General features: G+C 44.7%; 1 protein-coding gene across 1 annotated transcript; it reads right to left on the bottom strand.

Moving 5' to 3' along the window:
- Positions 1–685: 685 nt before the first annotated feature.
- Positions 686–19,753, bottom strand: LOC121537941. Its single transcript, XM_041845612.2, has 11 exons — positions 19,704–19,753; positions 12,551–12,742; positions 9,350–9,511; positions 9,135–9,224; positions 8,804–8,943; positions 8,551–8,710; positions 8,251–8,392; positions 8,059–8,124; positions 6,312–7,939; positions 1,318–3,161; positions 686–1,139 (listed from the first exon to the last, which is right to left on the bottom strand). The coding sequence occupies exons 1-11, from the start codon at positions 19,731–19,733 to the stop codon at positions 893–895; spliced, it is 4,701 nt and encodes a 1,566-aa protein (XP_041701546.2). The 5' UTR covers positions 19,734–19,753; the 3' UTR covers positions 686–892.
- Between the last annotated feature and the right edge of the window lie 762 nt (positions 19,754–20,515).

Raw genomic sequence — 20,515 nt, 5'->3', positions numbered from 1 at the left:
GAACAATAGGTTCTGTTAAGAGAGACTGCTTACAGGCAGGAAAAATGGCAGGAATGTAAAGTTAATAAGGATTACTGGGGCGCTTGTGACTCCTAAATTCATCCAGCTTTGTCCTCCCCTCCCTTTAGAACCATAAGTCACAGTGTTAAACTTTTTTTGTATTAATATTTTATGGTCAAATTGTGAGACTGTTGGGCCTCCCGAGTGGCGCAGCGGTTTAAGGCACTGCATCGCTGTGCTAGAGGCGTCACTACAGATCTGGGTTCGATCCCGGGCTGTGTCGCAGCCGGCCGCGATCGGGAGACACATGAGGCGGCTCACAATTGGGCCAGCGTTGTCCGGGTTAGGGGAGGGTTTGGCCGGCTGGGATGTCCTTGTCCCATCGCGCTCTAGCGACTCCTTGTGGCGGCCGGGTGCATGCACGCTGACTTCGGTCGCCAGCTGTACAGTGTTTCCTCCGACACATTGGTGCGGCTGGCTTCCGGGTTAAGCGGGCAGTGTGTCAAGAAGCAGTGTGGCTTGGCGGGGTCGTGTTTCGGATGACGCATGGCTCTCGACCTTCGCCTCTCCCGAGTCCGTACGGGAGTTGCAGCGATGGGACAAGACTGTAACTACCAATTGGGGAGAATAAGGGGTAAAAAACTAAGTACAATAAAATAAAATAGCCTGTTTAAACAATGTCACCATTCAGAGCAAAGCTATATAATTACTCTCTCCTAACTTTCAATGTATTATTCCTAACTTAACCCTCACATCTAAGAAAAACTACATAGTGTAAATGCTTATGTCTTTTTTAGAAAATAAATGCATTCTTTAATAGCTCAATGCGATTCAAAATAATGTAAGCAAATGCTTCTATCATGTATGTCCAAGTAAACATGTGATTCTCTCTTCAGTTATCACTCTTGCTGTGAGGAGAGGTGTTGGAGGCAGTTGGTGAATCGGCGCGGGGTGTCCTCCGAATCTGAGCCAAAGTGCTGGGCATCTCATTGTCAGACGACAGCGCAGCCAAATGTCCGGCTAATTCGCTCCGCTTTGCCTCAACAACATCCTCACGAACAGACAGCATTATCTCTGCGACGAGTCTTTCGGACGAGTCTATCTTAAAGATGGACTCCTTGTCTGAGCTGTCGACCACTCTTAATAAAAAATAAAAAATGCATTTAATTTGTACAGCGCTTTTCATAACAGAGTTCTCAAAACTCTACTTAAAATACCAAAATAAAAACATTTAGAATCAAGGCAGTTAAAATATCAACAGTGGGGCTAGGTGCTAAAAAGCTTTTCAGATTAGGACTATGAGAAAGACAGTCTTACCTTGGCCTCTGGGACTCTGGAGTTGAGGAGTCTCCCTCGGATGACGATGGACTGGTCGATCGCATTGTCTCAGGGGGGAAATGAAAAGGATCCCTGTAAACTGTGTAAATGTGCATCTTGTTGGGGGGCTGCTGTGGAACCTTCTTAAGGCAAAGCACTGGGCGCCATGGCAGCCTCACCTTCGGCTTTCCCTCTGGAGGAGTAGGGACGAGGCTAGAGACATTGAAGACTGATTTGGAAGAGGTCAGGAGGATTGGTACTGGGGATTTGGACACACCGTCTTCTTCGTCTGTGGAGGAAATCCTTTCGGCCTCTTCGTAAATTGGGATATCAGACACACTGGAGGTATACTCCAATGCGCTCCAACAGTTGCTCATGGCATAAAGTGAGGATGATGCAGAGACATCCTTTCGCGACTGAGTCAGTTTCAATTCTGTGCCATATGAAACTTCCTCTAAGGTTGAAGTAGGCACACCAATTACGGAGAGAGAATCAAGGCTTCTACTGTGGTGAGTAGCATTGTCAGTGTCTTCAGGATTCTTCAAAGCATCAAGGTAGGACATTGACAGGCATCTTTTGACAGGCATGGAATTGACTGGGGATGCTGGTTTTGAAGTAATTACCTTCTGAAGATCAAGGTCTTGCTGTGAGGATCTTGCACCAGCGCTCCATCTGAGGAAACCATCCTCATCCAGTAGGTCCTCACAGATAGTGTCCATGAGGCCTGAGGCAATATATTCCATCTTCGGGGATGACATCCAGATCCCTGGATATCCCTCAAAAGCTTCAGTTGAGTAAGATTGTACATCATCTAGGTCAGGCTGGAGTCCAGCCACATCAGGAAAAAACGATTTGTTGCTTGCCATGAGAGAGGTTCCCATAGCACCCAAAATGTTGCTGACAGCATTGATGGCAGTCTGGCTTGCCTTGGGGGAAATCGCCCTGTTGGGAGAATCTTGTCTAATGATATCGATTATTTTAGTCTTGACATGCTCCAGAACATTGATGATTAGGTCTTTGGCAGTAGACTGTAGTTTGGGGGTAGGTGAAATGGCATTTACATTGGCATTCATGGGCTCACTGGCTTTCTTGGTCGGCTGACAGGCCTGGTCTTTACTGAGTTTTCTGGATACACTCTTCAACATATCCTCAATAATTTCTCTCTCTGAGCAATCCTTGCTTTCGAGGTTCACCGATCCAAATTGAGGCAAAGAGAAAGAACGTCTTACCTCATTCCTCACAGATTGGGCCAGGATTTCTTTGAAAGGCTCTGTGCTAATTTGGTCCAGAACTCCATCCACAAGGGTGACATAGAGGTTAGGGAAAGTGGTGCTTCTGGTGGCCTGGTGAGCTTTCCTTCTAGGGGATGAGTCAAATACATAACTTACTCTAATGACTCTTTTCTCATCAGTATTCTTCTCACCTGGAGATATGAGCGTTGGGTCTTGGATCAAAATTGGCTTTACCTCATGGTCTTCAATCTTTACTGCAGGGACCTGTGATTTTGTGTGGCATTCATCAGATCCAGACAGGCTGCTCTGAATTGGTCCAGGAACAACAACATTTGATGGACCTTCTTCAGGATCATCATGTAGTAGGCCTAGTGGCTGGCCGTCTAAAATCATTTCACTGCACATATCAATGACATCTTCCACTAAATCATCAGCAATCAACTCAACTTTTGCAGAGGCCATTGATTTCGCTGGGTGCTCGCCTGATGCCTCAGAGAGCATTCCTTCCATACCTGCTCTGGAAGTAGTATGAGACCGTGGAACACTGGCCATCACAGTTGTCTCCATGTCACCCAGAAGACTGCTCACAGCATTGATGGCTGTTCTGCTTGCCTTTGGAGATAGAATCAGAATACTTTATCGCCATGTAACAAATGCAGTGGTGTAAAGTACTTAAGTAGTACTTTAAAGTATTTTTACCTAAGTAGTTTTTTTGAGTATCTGTACTTTACTAACTTTTACTTCACTACATTTCTAATGAAAATAATGTACTTTTTACTCCATACATTGTCCCTGACACCCAAAAGTACTCGTTACATTTTGAATGCTTAGCAGGACAGGAAAATTGTCCAATTCACGCACTTATCAAGAGAACATTCCTTGTCATCCCTACTGCCTATGATCTGGCGGACTCACTAAACACACGATTCATTTGTAAATTATGTCTGAGTGTTGGAGTGTTCTCCTGGCTATCCGTAAATTAAAATAACAAAAAAATTGTGCCATCTGGTTTGCTTAATATAAGGAATTTGAAATGATTTCTACTTTTACTTTTGATACTTAGGTATATTTAAAACCAAATACTTTTAGACTTTTACTTACTTAAGTAGTATTTTACTGGATGACTTTCACATTTACTTGAGTCATTTTCTATTAAAAAAGGTATCTTTACTTTTACTGAAGAATGACAATTGGGTACTTTTTCCACCACTGAACTAATGACACTAGGAATTTATCTTGGTGTTGAACATAGAAGCATCCACATCAACAATCACATCAACAATCCAAATACACTGCTCAAAAAAATAAAGGGAACACTAAAATAACATCCTAGATCTGAATGAATGCAATAATCTTATTAAATACTTTTTTCTTTACATAGTTGAATGTGCTGACAACAAAATCACACAAAAATTATCAATGGAAATCAAATTTATCAACCCATGGAGGTCTGGATTTGGAGTCACCCTCAAAATGAAAGTGGAAAACCACACTACAGGCTGATCCAACTTTGATGTAATGTCCTTAAAACAAGTCAAAATGAGGCTCAGTAGTGTGTGTGGCCTCCACGTGCCTGTATGACCTCCCTACAATGCCTGGGCATGCTCCTGATGAGGTGGCGGATGGTCTCCTGAGGTATCTCCTCCCAGACCTGGACTAAAGCATCCGCCAACTCCTGGACAGTCTGTGGTGCAACGTGGCGTTGGTGGATGGAGCGAGACATGATGTCCCAGATGTGCTCAATTGGATTCAGGTCTGGGGAACGGGCGGGCCAGTCCATAGCATCAATGCCTTCCTCTTGCAGGAACTGCTGACACACTCCAGCCACATGAGGTCTAGCATTGTCATAGCTATGTCTCCTGAGTGGCGCAGTGGTCTAAGGCACTGCATCGCAGTGTTAACTGTGCCACTAGAGATCCTGGTTCGAATCCAGGCTCTGTCGCAGCCGGCCGCGACCGGGAGACTCATGGGCGGCGCACAATTGTCCCAGCGTCGTCCAGGGTAGGGGAGGGAATGGCCGGCAGGGATGTAGCTCAGTTGATAGAGCATGGCGTTTGCAACGCCAGGGTTGTGGGTTTGATTCCCACGGGGGGCCAGTATAAAAAAAAAAGATGTATTCACTAACTGTAAGTTGCTCTGGATAAGAGCGTCTGCTAAATTACTAAAATGTAAAATGTAAATGTCTTGCATTAGGAGGAACCCAGGGCCAACCGCACCAGCATATGGTCTCACAAGGGGTCTGAGGATCTCATCTCGGTACCTAATGGCAGTCAGGCTACCTCTGGCGAGCACATGGAGGGCTGTGCAGCCCCCCAAAGAAATGCCACCCCACACCATGACTGACCCACTGCCAAACCGGTCATGCTGGAGAATGTTGCAGGCAGCAGAACGTTCTCCACGGCGTCTCCAGACTCTGTCACGTCTGTCACATGTGCTCAGTGTGAACCTGCTTTTATCTGTGAAGAGCACAGGGCGCCAGTGGCGAATTTGCCAATCTTGGTGTTCTCTGGCAAATGCCAAACGTCCTGCACGGTGTTGGGCTGTAAGCACAACCCCCACCTGTGGACGTCGGGCCCTCATACCACCCTCATGGAGTCTGTTTCTGACCGTTTGAGCAGACACATGCACATTTGTGGCCTGCTGGAGGTCATTTTGCAGGGCTCTGGCAGTGCTCCTCCTTGCACAAAGGCGGAGGTAGCAGTCCTGCTGCTTGGTTGTTGCCCTCCTACGGCCTCCTCCACGTCTCCTGATGTACTGGCCTGTCTCCTGGTAGCGCCTCCATGCTCTGGACACTACGCTGACAGACACAGCAAACCTTCTTGCCACAGCTCGCATTGATGTGCCATCCTGGATGAGATGCACTACCTGAGCCACTTGTGTGGGTTGTAGACTCCGTCTCATGCTACCACTAGAGTGAAAGCACCGCCAGCATTCAAAAGTGACCAAAACATCAGCCAGGAAGCATAGGAACTGAGAAGTGGTCTGTGGTCACCACCTGCAAAACCAGTCCGTTATTGGGGGTGTCTTTCTAATTGCCTATAATTTCCACCTGTTGTCTATTCCATTTGCACAACAGCATGTGAAATGTATTGTCAATCAGTGTTGCTTCCTAAGTGGACAGTTTGATTTCACAGAAGAGTGATTGACTTGGAGTTACATTGTGTTGTTTAAGTGTTCCCTGTATTTTTTTGAGCAGTGTACATCAACAATCAATCAGATCACCATCAACACAGATAAATACATCAACATCAATACAAATACACACTGAGTATAGAAAATATTAAGACAGACTGACCAGGTGAAAGCTATGATCCCTTATTGATGTCACCTGTTAAATCCACTTTAATCAGTGTAGATGAAGGGGAGGAGACATGTTAAATAACTATTTTTAAGCCTTGAGACAATTGAGACATGGATTGTATGTGTGTGCCATTTAGAGGGTGAATGGGCAAGACAAAACATTTAATTGCCTTTGAATGGGGTATGGTACTAGGTGCCAGGCACACCGGTTTGTGTCAAGAACTGCAACGCTGCTGGGTTTTTCACGCTCAACAGTTTCCCATGTGTATCAAGAATAGTCCACCACCCAATGGACATCCAGCCAACTTGACAACCGTGGGAAGCATTGGAGGTGTTCCTAATGTTTATTATACTCAGTGTACATGACTTCCCTTGTAGGAAAAGTGTCATAGCATCACACAGCACATACAAAATGTTGCATACATTTCACAGTACATACAACATATTAATATATTGGCTTACTTTTGGGGATAGACATCTCTTGGGAGAACCCTTCCTGATCTTGACGACAAACTTTGTCTTGACCTCCTGGATAACTTTCTGTATCAGTTGTGCTGCAGCAGATTCTAGTCTGGAGAACTCTTCTTCATCTGTAGCGTTTTCAGCCACGGTGCTAGAGCTTTGTCCTCCGCACTTTCGGGATACTTCCTTCAGCATATCCTCTAGTATTTTCCTCTCAAAGTAATTATCAATTTCAAGGTTTAACAATCCAAATTCAGGCATAGAAAGGGTGCGTCTCACCTCATTCTTCACTGATTGGGCCAGTCTGTCTCTGAAGGGTTCTTTGCTGAAGTGGTCCATAACTGCATCCACAACAAGTCCATACAGGTTAGGAAGAGAACCGCTTCTGGTGGCTGCATTTTCTTTCTTCACCTTGTGTATGAGAATAGGCCTTGAAACAACTTCTTCAGTATTGACTGAGGGGACAGAAAGGGCGTTGTCTGTGTCACTGGTGTTACCATTCTCTATTCTTTCTTCTTTGCATTCCACAGTGGTTGTGGTATACGTCTCCTGGGACGAGGTTGATGCAACTGCAGAGGCCTCTGGTATGCTTGTCTTACTGTTGTTTTCTGCAACCTCTGAAGTGTCAGACGAAAACACCATTCCATAACTGGGAGAGTTGGAGAAAGATGAGATCACTGGCTCCGTGGGAAGTATTTCCAGAGTCAGGGAAGGAGCTTTTTCTACAAAAGAGATTTGTATGTTACTTCTGATAGCCCTTGAGGTACTTGGTTGTTCATCTCTTTCACCCTGAAGCTCAGGAAAAGCCAGCTCGAATAGGAGGCTGTCATATGCAGTGCTAATAAGGTCACAGGCGACACCTTCTAGTTTTGAACAGGAATCTGGGCGGTTCTTGGGGTCTGCCTTTTTTAATGCAGTCATTGCAGGTGGCTGGCTGTCTGAAAGCCCTGAGGTGCCTTCTTCAGCATCACTGTCTAGTGCAAGCTCTTCAATGTTTTCCTCATTTAATAAGTCTCTAATGTCTTCCAAAACATTGCTTACCACATCAATGGCTGTTTGGCTGGCCTTTGCAGAGACAACTCTGAATTGGGTAGGGGAGTCTTTTCGGATCATTACGATAACCTGCTCCTGGACTTCCTCCAGAACGTCAGTGATCAACATTGTCACATATGTGTTTATGTCTTCTCCGTTGGCCATCTGCTCCTCTGGTTCTGGATCATCTGCTTTAGCGTTGGGTTTGATTGGGTTTCCCCCACGGAGTCTGCAGGCAGGTTCATTGCTAGGATTGGCCGCTCGAGAGACGCACTTCAACACGTCGTAAGCGATTCTGGCACTCAGAGCCCTTTGTGCCGCTGGCGTAGACCCTGGAATCGTCAGTTTGACCTCATCCCTGATCGACTCCGCCAGCTGCTTCCTGACAAGCTTGGAGCCCAAGTGGTCGAGGATCACAGATTTCAGCTGAGCTCTGTCTGGGATGCTTTGTCCCTCGATAGCTTTGAAGATCCTCAAAACAGGTTCTTGGAAACCCTTCAGCGGTGCCAGACCATCCAGGCATGGTCTCCTCTGGAGTGGTGCAAGGCTTGGTCTCCTCTGTAGCATGGCTGGCTTTTCCTTAGATTTCCCTGTTACTAACACACACAAAATATTAAATTGGATTTAATATAGCATTCACTGTCTATGAACAAACAATACTCCGAAAGATCTTTCGTAATGAAATGATGGTTCTTTAGTAAGGAAATGTACTTACCTGACAAATAAACTGTTTTCTTTACAGTTTTGGAGTGAGCAGGTGGGAGAGCAGGCTGAGCAGAAGCTATAATTCAGAAAAAAATACAAAATGATATACAGCACAACACATTCAACTGCTCCTTGTATGCTGCATTTGGCATAGTCATTTAAACATTGCTTAACTGTGTGATGAATTCAAATGAAATCTTACCTGTTTTTTCAAATATTTCTTCCAGCAGCTTATTTGGTTTGATAGTGGCCCCTCTCAACTTCTCAAAATCCTGGAGGTTTTTCAATTCCTCTTCCATTTTCCTCAACTGAATAGCCTGTTTTTGTTCAATTTTGCTAATTTTCTGTGAAGAACATAATATAGAATCCCAAAATAGCAAAAATAGCAACTTAGCACCCACAAATGTTGAGGTAAAATTATTTCTTAATTTTCTGAATTATTCAAACTTGAAAATAATTGTTGGTAGTTTTGTGAAGTATGATGAAAGTGTGACATTTGTACCTTTCTGATGCGCTTTTCTTTGGCCTCTTTCAGATACTTGGCCTTGTTGATGTCGTGCCTAACATCCTTTTCAATGAGTTTCAGCCTGGATCGCTCCTTAAAAACCCAATCCTCTTTACATTTACATGCAGTTTGCAGGGCATATTTCTGTCCCCTGTCCCTATCAATACATTAAACAGATGAGTCATGACATTGCCAACACAGAGTGAGCCTATATAACTCTACGTTATTACCTCATGCACTTCTTGCCTACCTGGAACCAATGGTTGACTGCAGATGCTTCAGGTTCTGAGCTCCTTCTTTCAGTAAGTACTCTCTAATAGCTTCCAGGGTAACATCCTTAGGGATATGGCCTTCCTCTTGCAACTGAACCATTCTCAGCATCTGTTTCTTCTTAAATAGGATAAATAACATTTTTGTACATTTTAAACACTTATCTACTTGATTAAATACATGTTACATTAACATTGCTTTTAGAGTGATGAGTGATCATTTCACATTTCCTCGTGAAAATAATGTGTGATCTCAACGTGTGACCTTCACAGAAATTCACATTTAAAAACACAGTCATACTGCCCACATACCATATTTTTGCTGTAGGTTTTGTGATGGTCAGTCTTGACCGTATCTAGGTAATGTTTGTATGTGTTATACTCCTTTAATGAGCATACAACCTTGAGAAGAGAGAGAGAATCATAATGTATCCTGCTATAATACTATTTCCTGGAGTTAACTATCAGTAAAGTTTACAGTCTTCAACTACACTGTTCAGAAACAACATTATTAACTTAAAACTTACATTGTCTTCTTTAGTGATGAAGTTTCGCTTCTTAAGCTTGTCATGCATTTCCTTCTGATGGTAGTATTCATTGAGGTTTGGGTCATGCAAACTGTTGTATGTCGGCCTCATAATGTGACAGTTTGGGTCACTGAGGTTGAAATCAGATGTAGGCTGATACAACTGAAGGAATCAGGATAACAATGGTTCAAAAATAAACATTCCACTGCACCATTCTACTGGACCCTTCTTCCATTCTACTGGACCCTTCTTCCATTCTACTGGACCCTTCTTCCATTCTACTGCACCATTAGACTGGACCCTTCTTCATTTCTACTGTACCATTCTACTGGACCCTTCTTCCATTCTACTGCACCATTCTACTGGACCCTTCTTCCATTCTACTGGACCCTTCTTCCATTCTACTGCACCATTAGACTGGACCCTTCTTCATTTCTACTGTACCATTCTACTGGACCCTTCTTCCATTCTATTGGACCCTTCTTCCATTCTACTGGACCCTTCTTCCATGCTACTGCACCATTCTACTGGACCCATCTTCCATTCTACTGCACCATTCTACTGGACCCTTCTTCCGTTCTACTGGACCCTTCTTCCATTCTACTGCACCATTCTACTGGACCTTTCTTCCATTCTACTGTACCATTCTACTGGACCCTTCTTCCATTCTACTGCACCATTCTACTGGACCCTTCTTCCATTCTACTGCACTGTTCTACTGGACCCTTCTTCCATTCTACTGTACCATTGTACTGGACCCTTCTTCCATTCTACTGTACCATTGTACTGGACCCTTCTTCCATTCTACTGTACCATTGTACTGGACCCTTCTTCCATTCTACTGCACCATTCTACTGGACCCTTCTTCCATTCTACTGGACCCTTCTTCCATTCTACTGCACCATTCTACTGGACCCTTCTTCCATTCCACTGTACCATTGTACTGGACCCTTCTTCCATTCTACTGCACCATTCTACTGGACCCTTCTTCCATTCTACTGGACCCTTCTTCCATTCTACTGCACCATTCTACTGGACACTTCTTTCATTCTGCTGCACCATTCTACTGGACCCTTCTTCCATTCTACTGCACCACTCTCCTGGACCCTTCTTCCATTCTACTGGACCATTCTACTGGACCCTTCTTCCATTCTACTGGACCCTTCTTCCATTCTACTGCACCATTCTACTGGACCCTTCTTCCATTCTACTGTACCATTCTACTGGACCCTTCTTCCATTCTACTGGACCCTTCTTCCATGCTACTGCACCCTTCTTCCATTCTACTGGACCCTTCTTCCATTCTACTGGACCCTTCTTCCATTCTACTGGACCCTTCTTCCATTCTACTGCACCATTCTACTGGACCCTTCTTCCATTCTACTGTACCATTGTACTGGACCCTTCTTCCATTCTACTGTACCATTGTACTGCACCCTTCTTCCATTCTACTGCACCATTGTACTGGACCCTTCTTCCATTCTACTGCACCATTATACTGGACCCTTCTTCCATTCTACTGCACCAATCTACTGGACCCTTCTTCCATTCTACTGGACCCTTCTTCCATCCTACTGCACCATTCTACTGGACCCTTCTTCCAATCTACTGTACCATTCTACTGGACCCTTCTTCCATTCTACCGTACCATTCTAATGGACCCTTCTTCCATTCTACTGTACCATTCTACTGGACCCTTCTTCCATTCTACTGTACCATTCTACTGGACCCTTCTTCCATTCTACTGCACCATTCTACTGGACCCTTCTTCCATTCTACTGCACCATTCTACTGGACCCTTCTTCCATTCTACTGCACCATTCTACTGGACCCTTCTTCCATTCTACTGGACCCTTCTTCCATACTACTGGACCCTTCTTCCATTCTACTGGACCCTTCTTCCATTCTACTGTACCATTGTACTGGACCCTTCTTCCATTCTACTGTAGCATTGTACTGGACCCTTCTTCCATACTACTGCACCATTGTACTGGACCCTTCTTCCATTCTACTGCACCATTATACTGGACCCTTCTTCCATTCTACTGCACCATTCTACTGGACCCTTCTTCCATTCTACTGCACCATTCTACTGGACCCTTCTTCCATCCTACTGCACCATTCTACTGGACCCTTCTTCCATCCTACTGCACCATTAGACTGGACCCTTCTTTCATTCTACTGCACCATTAGACTGGACCCTTCTTCCATTCTACTGGACCCTTCTTCCATTCTACTGGACCCTTCTTCCATCCTACTGCACCATTAGACTGGACCCTTCTTCCATGCTACTGCACCATTAGACTGGACCCTTCTTCCATTCTACTGTACCATTCTACTGGACCCTTCTTCCATTCTACTGCACCATTCTACTGGACCCGTCTTCCATTCTACTGGACCCTTCTTCCATTCTACTGCACCATTAGACTGGACCCTTCTTCCATTCTACTGCACCATTAGACTGGACCCTTCTTCCATTCTACTGTACCATTCTACTGGACCCTTCTTCCATTCTACTGCACCATTCTACTGGACCCGTCTTCCATTCTACTGGACCCTTCTTCCATTCTACTGGACCCTTCGTCCATTCTACTGCACCATTCTACTGGACCCTTCTTCCATTCTACTGCACCATTCTACTGGACCCTTCTTTCATTCTACTGCACCATTCTACTGGACCCTTCTTCCATTCGACTGTACCATTCTACTGGACCCTTCTTCCATTCTACTGCACCATTCTACTGGACCCTTCTTCCATTCTACTGTACCATTGTACTGGACCCTTCTTCCATTCTACTGGACCCTTCTTCCATTCTACTGTACCATTCTACTGGACCCTTCTTCCATTCTACTTCACCATTCTACTGGACCCTTCTTCCATGCTACTGCACCATTCTACTGGACCCTTCTTCCATGCTACAGCACCATTCTACTGGACCCTTCTTCCATGCTACTGCACCATTCTACTGGACCCTTCTTAATTTCTTCCATTCTACTGCACCATTCTACTGGACCCTTCTTCCATTCTACTGCACCATTCTACTGGACCCTTCTTCCATTCTACTGGACCCTTCTTCCATTCTACTGAACCATTCTACTGGACCCTTCTTCCATTCTACTGGACCCTTCTTTCATTCTACTGTATGCTTGTTCTTTTTTTAAATGCTATACTGTATCCTGTTAAATGTATGTTCTGCTTACCTTTTTACCCAGGCTGGCTCTAAAAAATGTAAAGGCAACCCCAGGTAGGACCGGAAGCTTTGTCATCGCAGGCAATTTGCTGCTCACTAACGGATTTGTCTCTATCATGATCTGAGGAGGCTTTCCTTTCGGTGGAAGAGGTTGCTTCTCTGGTTGCGAGGGTATCTGACTCGGGGGCTCTGAGGTCTTCTCCTGAAAACAGCAACATAGCAATAATGTATTTCTTACTAACTCACCTGTGATAGTCCACCTGACCATTATGACATGGCGCAAGCCTGATATGTCATTTTACATTTACATTTTAGTCATTTAGCAGACGCTCTTATCCAGAGCGACTTACATTCTTCTTTTTTTTTTTTTTTTCATACTGGCCCCCCGTGGGAATCGAACCCACAACCCTGGCGTTGCAAACGCCATGCTCTATCAACTGAGCTACCTCCCTGCCGGCCATTCCCTCCCCTACCCTGGACGACGCTGGGCCAATTGTGCGCCGCCCCATTGGTCTCCCGGTTGCGGCCGGCTACAGCAGAGCCTGGATTTGAACCAGGATCTCTAGTGGCACAGCTAGCACTGCGATGCGCCACTCGGCCTCTCTCATCTTTTTAAGTGGGAGAACTTGCACAATTGGTGGCTGACTAAATATGTCATCATAGGTTGACGCCCAATGAACTACTGTGGCCATAGCCTGAGTGCCAGTCTGTTTGTGCTTTTATGTCATTTCCCGGTCACTCACTGTCATGCCAAACATGATGTTTGGCTTAGCTATGAGAGCAATGAAGTTGACAAGAGCACAAACAGATCTGGGACCAGACTACTATTGCAATAGAGATCCTAATTATGTGACCTGTGTCTGACCAGTAGTGGTGTGTGGGTAGAATCACTGGGGAAGCCAAGACAGTAAAAAAGCCATATTACAACCTATGTTGTGATATTTGCTCTATAACCCATCAGTTCATAAGCCACTGTGATATACAATAAGGCCATGACAACAAAAAGACAACAGTTATACAGTGGCGGAATAAATTAAACTACATATACGTTTGTTTCATCACAAAACCAGAAAGCAACATATGTCTGGTGAAGCCCACAAAGCAAATATTATATATAACAAAACAGTTATATGACCTGCAGCATGGTCAAGCAAGTTCACGTTCACTAAACAAGTAGCTACTGATGTAGAACCACAGAGTTACCGCAAGTCTGCACAAAGACAACGGGAGCACTGCCTCTGCTATTCACGCACTATTTCAACTTAAACATTTAAACATCATCAAATCAACAAGGCTATATATGCTTAGTTTAATACACTGAAAATGTTTCCATTGGCACGTTGAAGTCAACAAGGTTGGGCTGGCCTTGGTGGGCTAGCTCAAATTGCGTTTCCACTGCCCCCAGAAATTTGAAATGATGTCATGTTGCTAGGTAGCCAATATGTGACTGCAGCTGGATTCGCAAATGTTGTTAGCTAGCTAGCAAGATGTTGAATAATTTCATTCACCCTCACCATGCTGTAACTAACGTTACCCCATACTCCTGTCAGTGCCAGCCAGACTCAGAGCCATGTATTTAGCTTGCTAATGTTAGGTAGCTAGCATTTGAGGGCTGACTGTTCTCATAAAAGTTTATTGTATAGTGCAAAAATGAATGAAGGATCCAGCTATGGTGGTAATTTGTGTCATGTCTGACTACTGCAGTTCTGCTTGTCCATGTACAAGCTAACAGCAACAAGCCCAGACTAGCTAGCAAACCGTTGTCAGCATCCAGCAGTGATCTGCTTGGTGGTTGTATAGTAACGGCGTCACCAGCCCTAATTCTAATCAAGCTGGCACCAGTTGTGAAACTGAGCTGCGCTGGCCCAGGTTTCCCTCGACCCAGCTCGAATTTGGCCCTAATTTTAAGTGCCAGTGTAAACGGGGCTTTAAAGATACCAAAAACAATTTAGTCCAATGTTGCTAAATATAATGTGGCTGTCCATAGTACTGATTTATATCTGTCTGTGTATGGAACAAATGTTTTGTAGGACTCACCCTACTTGTAGACTAGTTGAACGCCAGTGCCGTCCTCCTCTCTTTCATGTTGGCAAAACGATATATGGCTCTGTACGCTTTTAGTTTTAGTTTTCATAGGCTACCTAGCTAAAATTATTGCTATCCTAACTTCCTCGCATGGGCAACAATGAACCAGCTAAGTTAGCTAGCTAGTTAATGTGAGTCTACTAGGCTACATATTGAACTTCAATCGTCTCAGGCCAGCGGCACAATATATTAATTTATGGTTAGATCAGAATCGCTGTTATAATTATTGGCCTGTAGAGAGAATTAAGTCAAAACCTCAAGTCCAAATCCCCATCCATGGCTTGGGAAAGGGCCGATTTAGCAAAGTAGCTACTGCAAGATATCAACACAAGAAGACTGGAAACCAACACCTTTTTCTGACAATGATGACGTTTTTCGTGATTTGATTGGTGTGAAGCCAAATCCAAATTGGCCTCCCTTGGGGGGGGCGTTCTGCTGCGCCAGGACAACCCACAGTTGAGCTCAGCTCAACGCTGATTGGCAAATTTGTATTAATTAAATTTGTTTTATCAAGGGAGGCCAAATGCTTGCTGGCATCAATCAATCAAATGCTACGGCGGCAACATGTCATACTCTTTTGTTCCACACAGCATCAGATACATGGTCTACATGGATGATTTCTCTGGTGAGATTCAGCCACTTGCGAATTTACGGATAATTATGAAAACACAGAGAGACTAAAGATAAATTATTTTATATTTTTATTGGTCAAATATTTGGGGAAGCCTGGCTTCCCTTGGCATCTATGAATACACGCCACTGTGTCTGACTGAGTTGGAACTGGACTTCACCCCTCCCTTGACCTCCTCTCACAACACCCCATCAACTGTGCGATCAAGGACCAATGGCACCAATGAGACTGACTGTGTTTGAACCCAGATCATATGCACGCCACAAGACTGAGGGGGTTAGTTTATCTGGCCAGAGTTTGAACCGGGTGAAAAGTGATTGCATTCGTTTTGGAACCGTGCTGCCTCCCGGGGGTGAGCCAGGTGCCCCGCTCTGGCCGACAGCAAAGTCGGCAAAAAACAAAAGTGACGTAATTATTAAGCTCATGGAGTGATGAGTAGTGATTGCTTTGATAAAAACGCTTTATCTTCCTTCCCAATGAAAACTTGTTTGAAAATTCAAACATCTATTTTATGCAAAAGAGATGTATGTTTCTGGAAGATGCACCATGCTGCCTTGTTGACAACATGACCGAGCAGCGCAGATTACTGTTTGATTTGAGAAGGGCGCTCCATCCTCCCTGCTTTCAACCAATGATGTGACCGGCCATTGCCCGGTTCAACCCGGTCCAGCGTAATATAACTCCCTCTCTGTGTGTTGGCCAGATGGTTGTTGCTAGGTGGGACCCATAGGATGTCCCAAGGATACCGCCTAGCAACAACTATGGCACTGACTGTGTTTGAACCGAGGTCAATCTGCAAATCAAATCAAATCAAATTTTATTGGTCACATGCGCCGAATACAACAGGTGCAGACATTACAGTGAAATGCTTACTTACAGCCCTTAACCAACAGTGCATTTATTTTAAACAAAAAAGTCAAAATAAAACAACAACAACAAAAAAAGTGTTGAGAAAAAAAAGAGCAGAAGTAAAATAAAGTGACAGTAGGGAGGCTATATATACAGGGGGGTACCGTTGCAGAGTCAATGTGCGGGGGCACCGGCTAGTTGAGGTAGTTGAGGTAATATGTACATGTGGGTAGAGTTAAAGTGACTATGCATAAATACTTAACAGAGTAGCAGCAGCGTAAAAAGGATGGGGTGGGGGTCAGTGCAAATAGTCCGGGTAGCCATGATTAGCTGTTCAGGAGTCTTATGGCTTGGGGGTAGAAGCTGTTGAGAAGTCTTTTGGACCTAGACTTGGCACTCCGGTACCGCTTGCCGTGCGGTAGCAGAGAGAACAGTCTATGACTAGGGTGGCTGGAGTCTTTGACAATTTTGAGGGCCTTCCTCTGACACCGCCTGGTATAGAGGTCCTGGATGGCAGGAAGCTTTGCCCCAGTGATGTACTGGGCCGTACGCACTACCCTCTGTAGTGCCTTGCGGTCGGAGGCCAAGCAGTTGCCATACCAGGCGGTGATGCAACCAGTCAGGATGCTCTCGATGGTGCAGCTGTATAATTTTTTGAGGATCTGAGGACCCATGCCAAATCTTTTTAGTCTCCTGAGGGGGAATAGGCTTTGTCGTGCCCTCTTCACGACTGTCTTGGTGTGTTTGGACCATGATAGTTCGTTGGTGATGTGGACACCAAGGAACTTGAAGCTCTCAACCTGTTCCACTACAGCCCCGTCGATGAGAATGGGGGCGTGCTCAGTCCTCTTTTTTTTTCCTGTAGTCCACAATCATCTCCTTTGTCTTGGTCACGTTGAGGGAGAGGTTGTTGTCCTGGCACCACACGGCCAGATCTCTGACCTCCTCCCTATAGGCTGTCTCATCGTTGTCGGTGATCAGGCCTACCACTGTTGTGTCGTCGGCAAACTTAATGATGGTGTTGGAGTCGTGCCTGGCCATGCAGTCATGGGTGAACAGAGAGTACAGGAGGGGACTGAGCACGCACCCCTGAGGGGCCCCCGTGTTGAGGATCAGTGTGGCAGATGTGTTGTTACCTACCCTTACCACCTGGGGGCGGCCCGTCAGGAAGTCCAGGATCCAGTTGCAGAGGGAGGTGTTTAGTCCCAGGATCCTTAGCTTAGTGATGAGCTTAGAGGGCACTATGGTGTTGAATGCTGAGCTGTAGTCAATGAATAGCATTCTCACGTAGGTGTTCCTCTTGTCCAGGTGGGAAAGGGCAGTGTGGAGTGCAATAGAGATTGCATCATCTGTGGATCTGTTGGGGCGGTATACAAATTGGAGTGGGTCTAGGGTTTCTGGGATAATGTTGTTGATGTGAGCCATGACCAGCCTTTCAAAGCACTTCATGGCTACAGACGTCAGTGCTACGGGTCGGTAGTCATTTAGGCAGGTTATCTTAGAGTCCTTGGGCACGGGGACTATGGTGGTCTGCTTGAAACATGTTGGTATTACAGACTCAGTCAGGGACATGTTGAAAATGTCAGTGAAGACACTTGCCAGTTGGTCAGCACATGCTCAGAGTACACGTCCTGGTAATCCGTCTGGCCCTGCGGCCTTGTGAATGTTGACCTGCTTAAAAGTCTTACTCACATCGGCTACGGAGAGCGTGATCACATAGTCATCCGCAACAGCTGGTGCTCTCATGCATGCTTCAGTGTTGCTTGCCTCGAAGCGAGCATAGAAGTGGTTTAGCTCGTCTGGTAGGCTTGTGTCACTGGGCAGCTCGCGGCTGTGCTTCCTTTTGTAGTCTGTAATAGTTTTCAAGCCCTGCCACATCCGACGAGCGTCAGAGCCAGTGTAGTACGATTCAATCTTAGACCTGTATTGACTCTTTGCCTGTTTGATGGTTCGTCGGAGGTCATAGCGGGATGTCTTATAAGCATCCGGGTTAGAGTCCCGTTCCTTGAAAGCGGCAGCTCTACCCTTTAGCTCAGTGCGGATGTTTCCTGTAATCCATGGCTTCTGGTTGGGGTATGTACGTACGGTCACTGTGGGGACGACATCATCGATGCACTTATTGATGAAGCCAGTGACTGATGTGGTGTACTCCTCAATGCTGTCTGAAGAATCCCGGAACATGTTCCAGTCTGTGCTAGCAAAACAGTCCTGTAGCTTAGCATCTGCGTCATCTGACCACTTTTTTATTAACCGAGTCACTGGTGCTTCCTGCTTTAGTTTTTGCTTATAAGCAGGAATCAGGAGGATAGAATTATGGTCAGATTTGCCAAATGGAGGGCGAGGGAGAGCTTTGTATGCGTCTCTGTGTGTGGAGTAAAGGTGGTCTAGAGTTTTTTTCCCTCTGGTTGCACATTTAACATGCTGGTAGAAATTAGGTAGAACGGATTTAAGTTTCCCTGCATTAAAGTCCCCGGCCACTAGGAGCGCTGCATCTGGATGAGCGTTTTCCTGTTGATTAATGGCCTTGTACAACTCATTCAGTGCAATCTTAATGCCAGCATTGGTTTGTGGTGGTAAATAGACAGCTATGAAAAATATAGATGAAAACTCTCTTGGTAAATAGTGTGGTCTACAGCTTATCATAAGATACTCTACCTCAGGCGAGCAAAACCTCGAGACTTCCTTAGTATTTGATTTTGTGCACCAGCTGTTGTTTACAAATATACACAGACCGCCACCCCTTGTCTTACCGGAGTCAGCCGTTCTGTCCTGCCGATGTAGCGTATAGCCTGCTAGCTGAATGTTATCATTGTCGCTGCTCAGCCACGACTGGTGAAACATAATATATTACAGTTTTTAATGTCCCGTTGGTAGGATAACCGTAATCTTAAGTCATCCACTTTATTTTCAAAAGATTGAACGTTGGCTAATAGGATTGATGGAAGAGGCAGTTTACTCGCTCGCCGTCGGATCCTTACAAGGCACCCCGATCTCCGTCCCCGATATCTCTGTCTCTTCCTCACGCGAATGACGGGGATTTGGGCCTTGTCGGGTGTCTGTATGATATCCTTCGCGGCCGCCTCGTTGAAGAAAAAATCTTCGTCCAATACGAGGTGAGTAATCGCTGTCCTGCTATCCAGAAGCTCTTTTTGGTTATAAGAGACGATGGCAGAAACATTATGTACAAAATAAATTACAAATAACGCGGAAAAACACACATAATAGTACAATTGGTTAGAGGGCTGTAAAACGGCAGCCATCTTCTCCGGCGCTGTTCTGCTAACATGTCACAAGACTGTGTTAGCCCACTGAGCTTAAATCTAGGCATTAGCTCAGGCAGTTAACACAAATCTCAGGCAAGGTTACTCATCACACAAGAATAGTTAATGTTGTAGTCCTTTGTAGCTCAGTTCAGAGCATGGCACTTGTAAACTTTGATGGCAATTAGGCTTGATTCACATAGTCCTACTGTTTTTGTTCAGACTTCATAGTATTGGAGTACACAATAGCCTATTTTACCTTTTCAATTACAAAATACTTAGGCTACACAATTGTTTACAAGTTTAACAAAATGCAAAGGTGAAAGCAAACTGTTTACCTGACTGCTTTTAGAAACGTTGTTCTCCATAGCACAGCATGACAGGAAAGAGCAACATGCCTCCGAACATGATTATTTGTCAATACATCATGCATCATAATGTAGTTTGAATACTGTACCATCTGTGACGCAATGCATTGGCTTATCCAAAATTCCATTGATTCTATCGCATGTATTGGAGTCCAATTGTGTTGTTTTCCCCTTCTAAATCTGTTGGATTAGAAAAGTAAGGTTCAATGTATATAACGAACGACTTAGGCCTATCAATAAAGATATTTTACATGAAAAACTGGGCTATACTTTTCATTGATGTGTCAACGCAAATTACAAAAGTGTCACCGAATTTACACACAAAAACAAAAAACTATTTAGGCAACCTATCCATTAGTACAGCAGCAGATGGCAATGTACCAACTCAAAGCGGTTGGGATTCTACTGAAGAAGTAGACAGGTCAATTTCTGATCGAAGAAACAGATTCCGCATCTAATCAACCAAGTAGTAATGGGCATTCCGAGTCTTTTCGGTGAGCCATATCATTTGGCTTCATTCACCTAAGGAGCCGTTAATTTTGCTCCCAAAGTGCTTTTCGTTAAGTAGTGCTTAGAAATGTACCTAAAAACATGATAAAATTGTCAATCGATCATGTAAAGCCTAAAAGGTTGCCTACCAGATCTTGACATTTGAGTTCAAATACATTTTTACCTGAAAAAATTATTAGATGGCCTGCAAAAACAAATTGAGAAAAAAAAATGATGCACTGAAATAATAAGCACGGACCAGAATGAGGCTCCTCGCTATATTGTTCCTGCAT

The sequence above is a fragment of the Coregonus clupeaformis genome, chromosome 24, assembly GCF_020615455.1.
Source record: "Coregonus clupeaformis isolate EN_2021a chromosome 24, ASM2061545v1, whole genome shotgun sequence".
Classification (NCBI taxonomy): Eukaryota; Metazoa; Chordata; class Actinopteri; order Salmoniformes; family Salmonidae; genus Coregonus; species Coregonus clupeaformis.
Note: the sequence above shows the minus strand (reverse complement) of the source record. Positions and strands in the feature narration are given on the sequence as shown.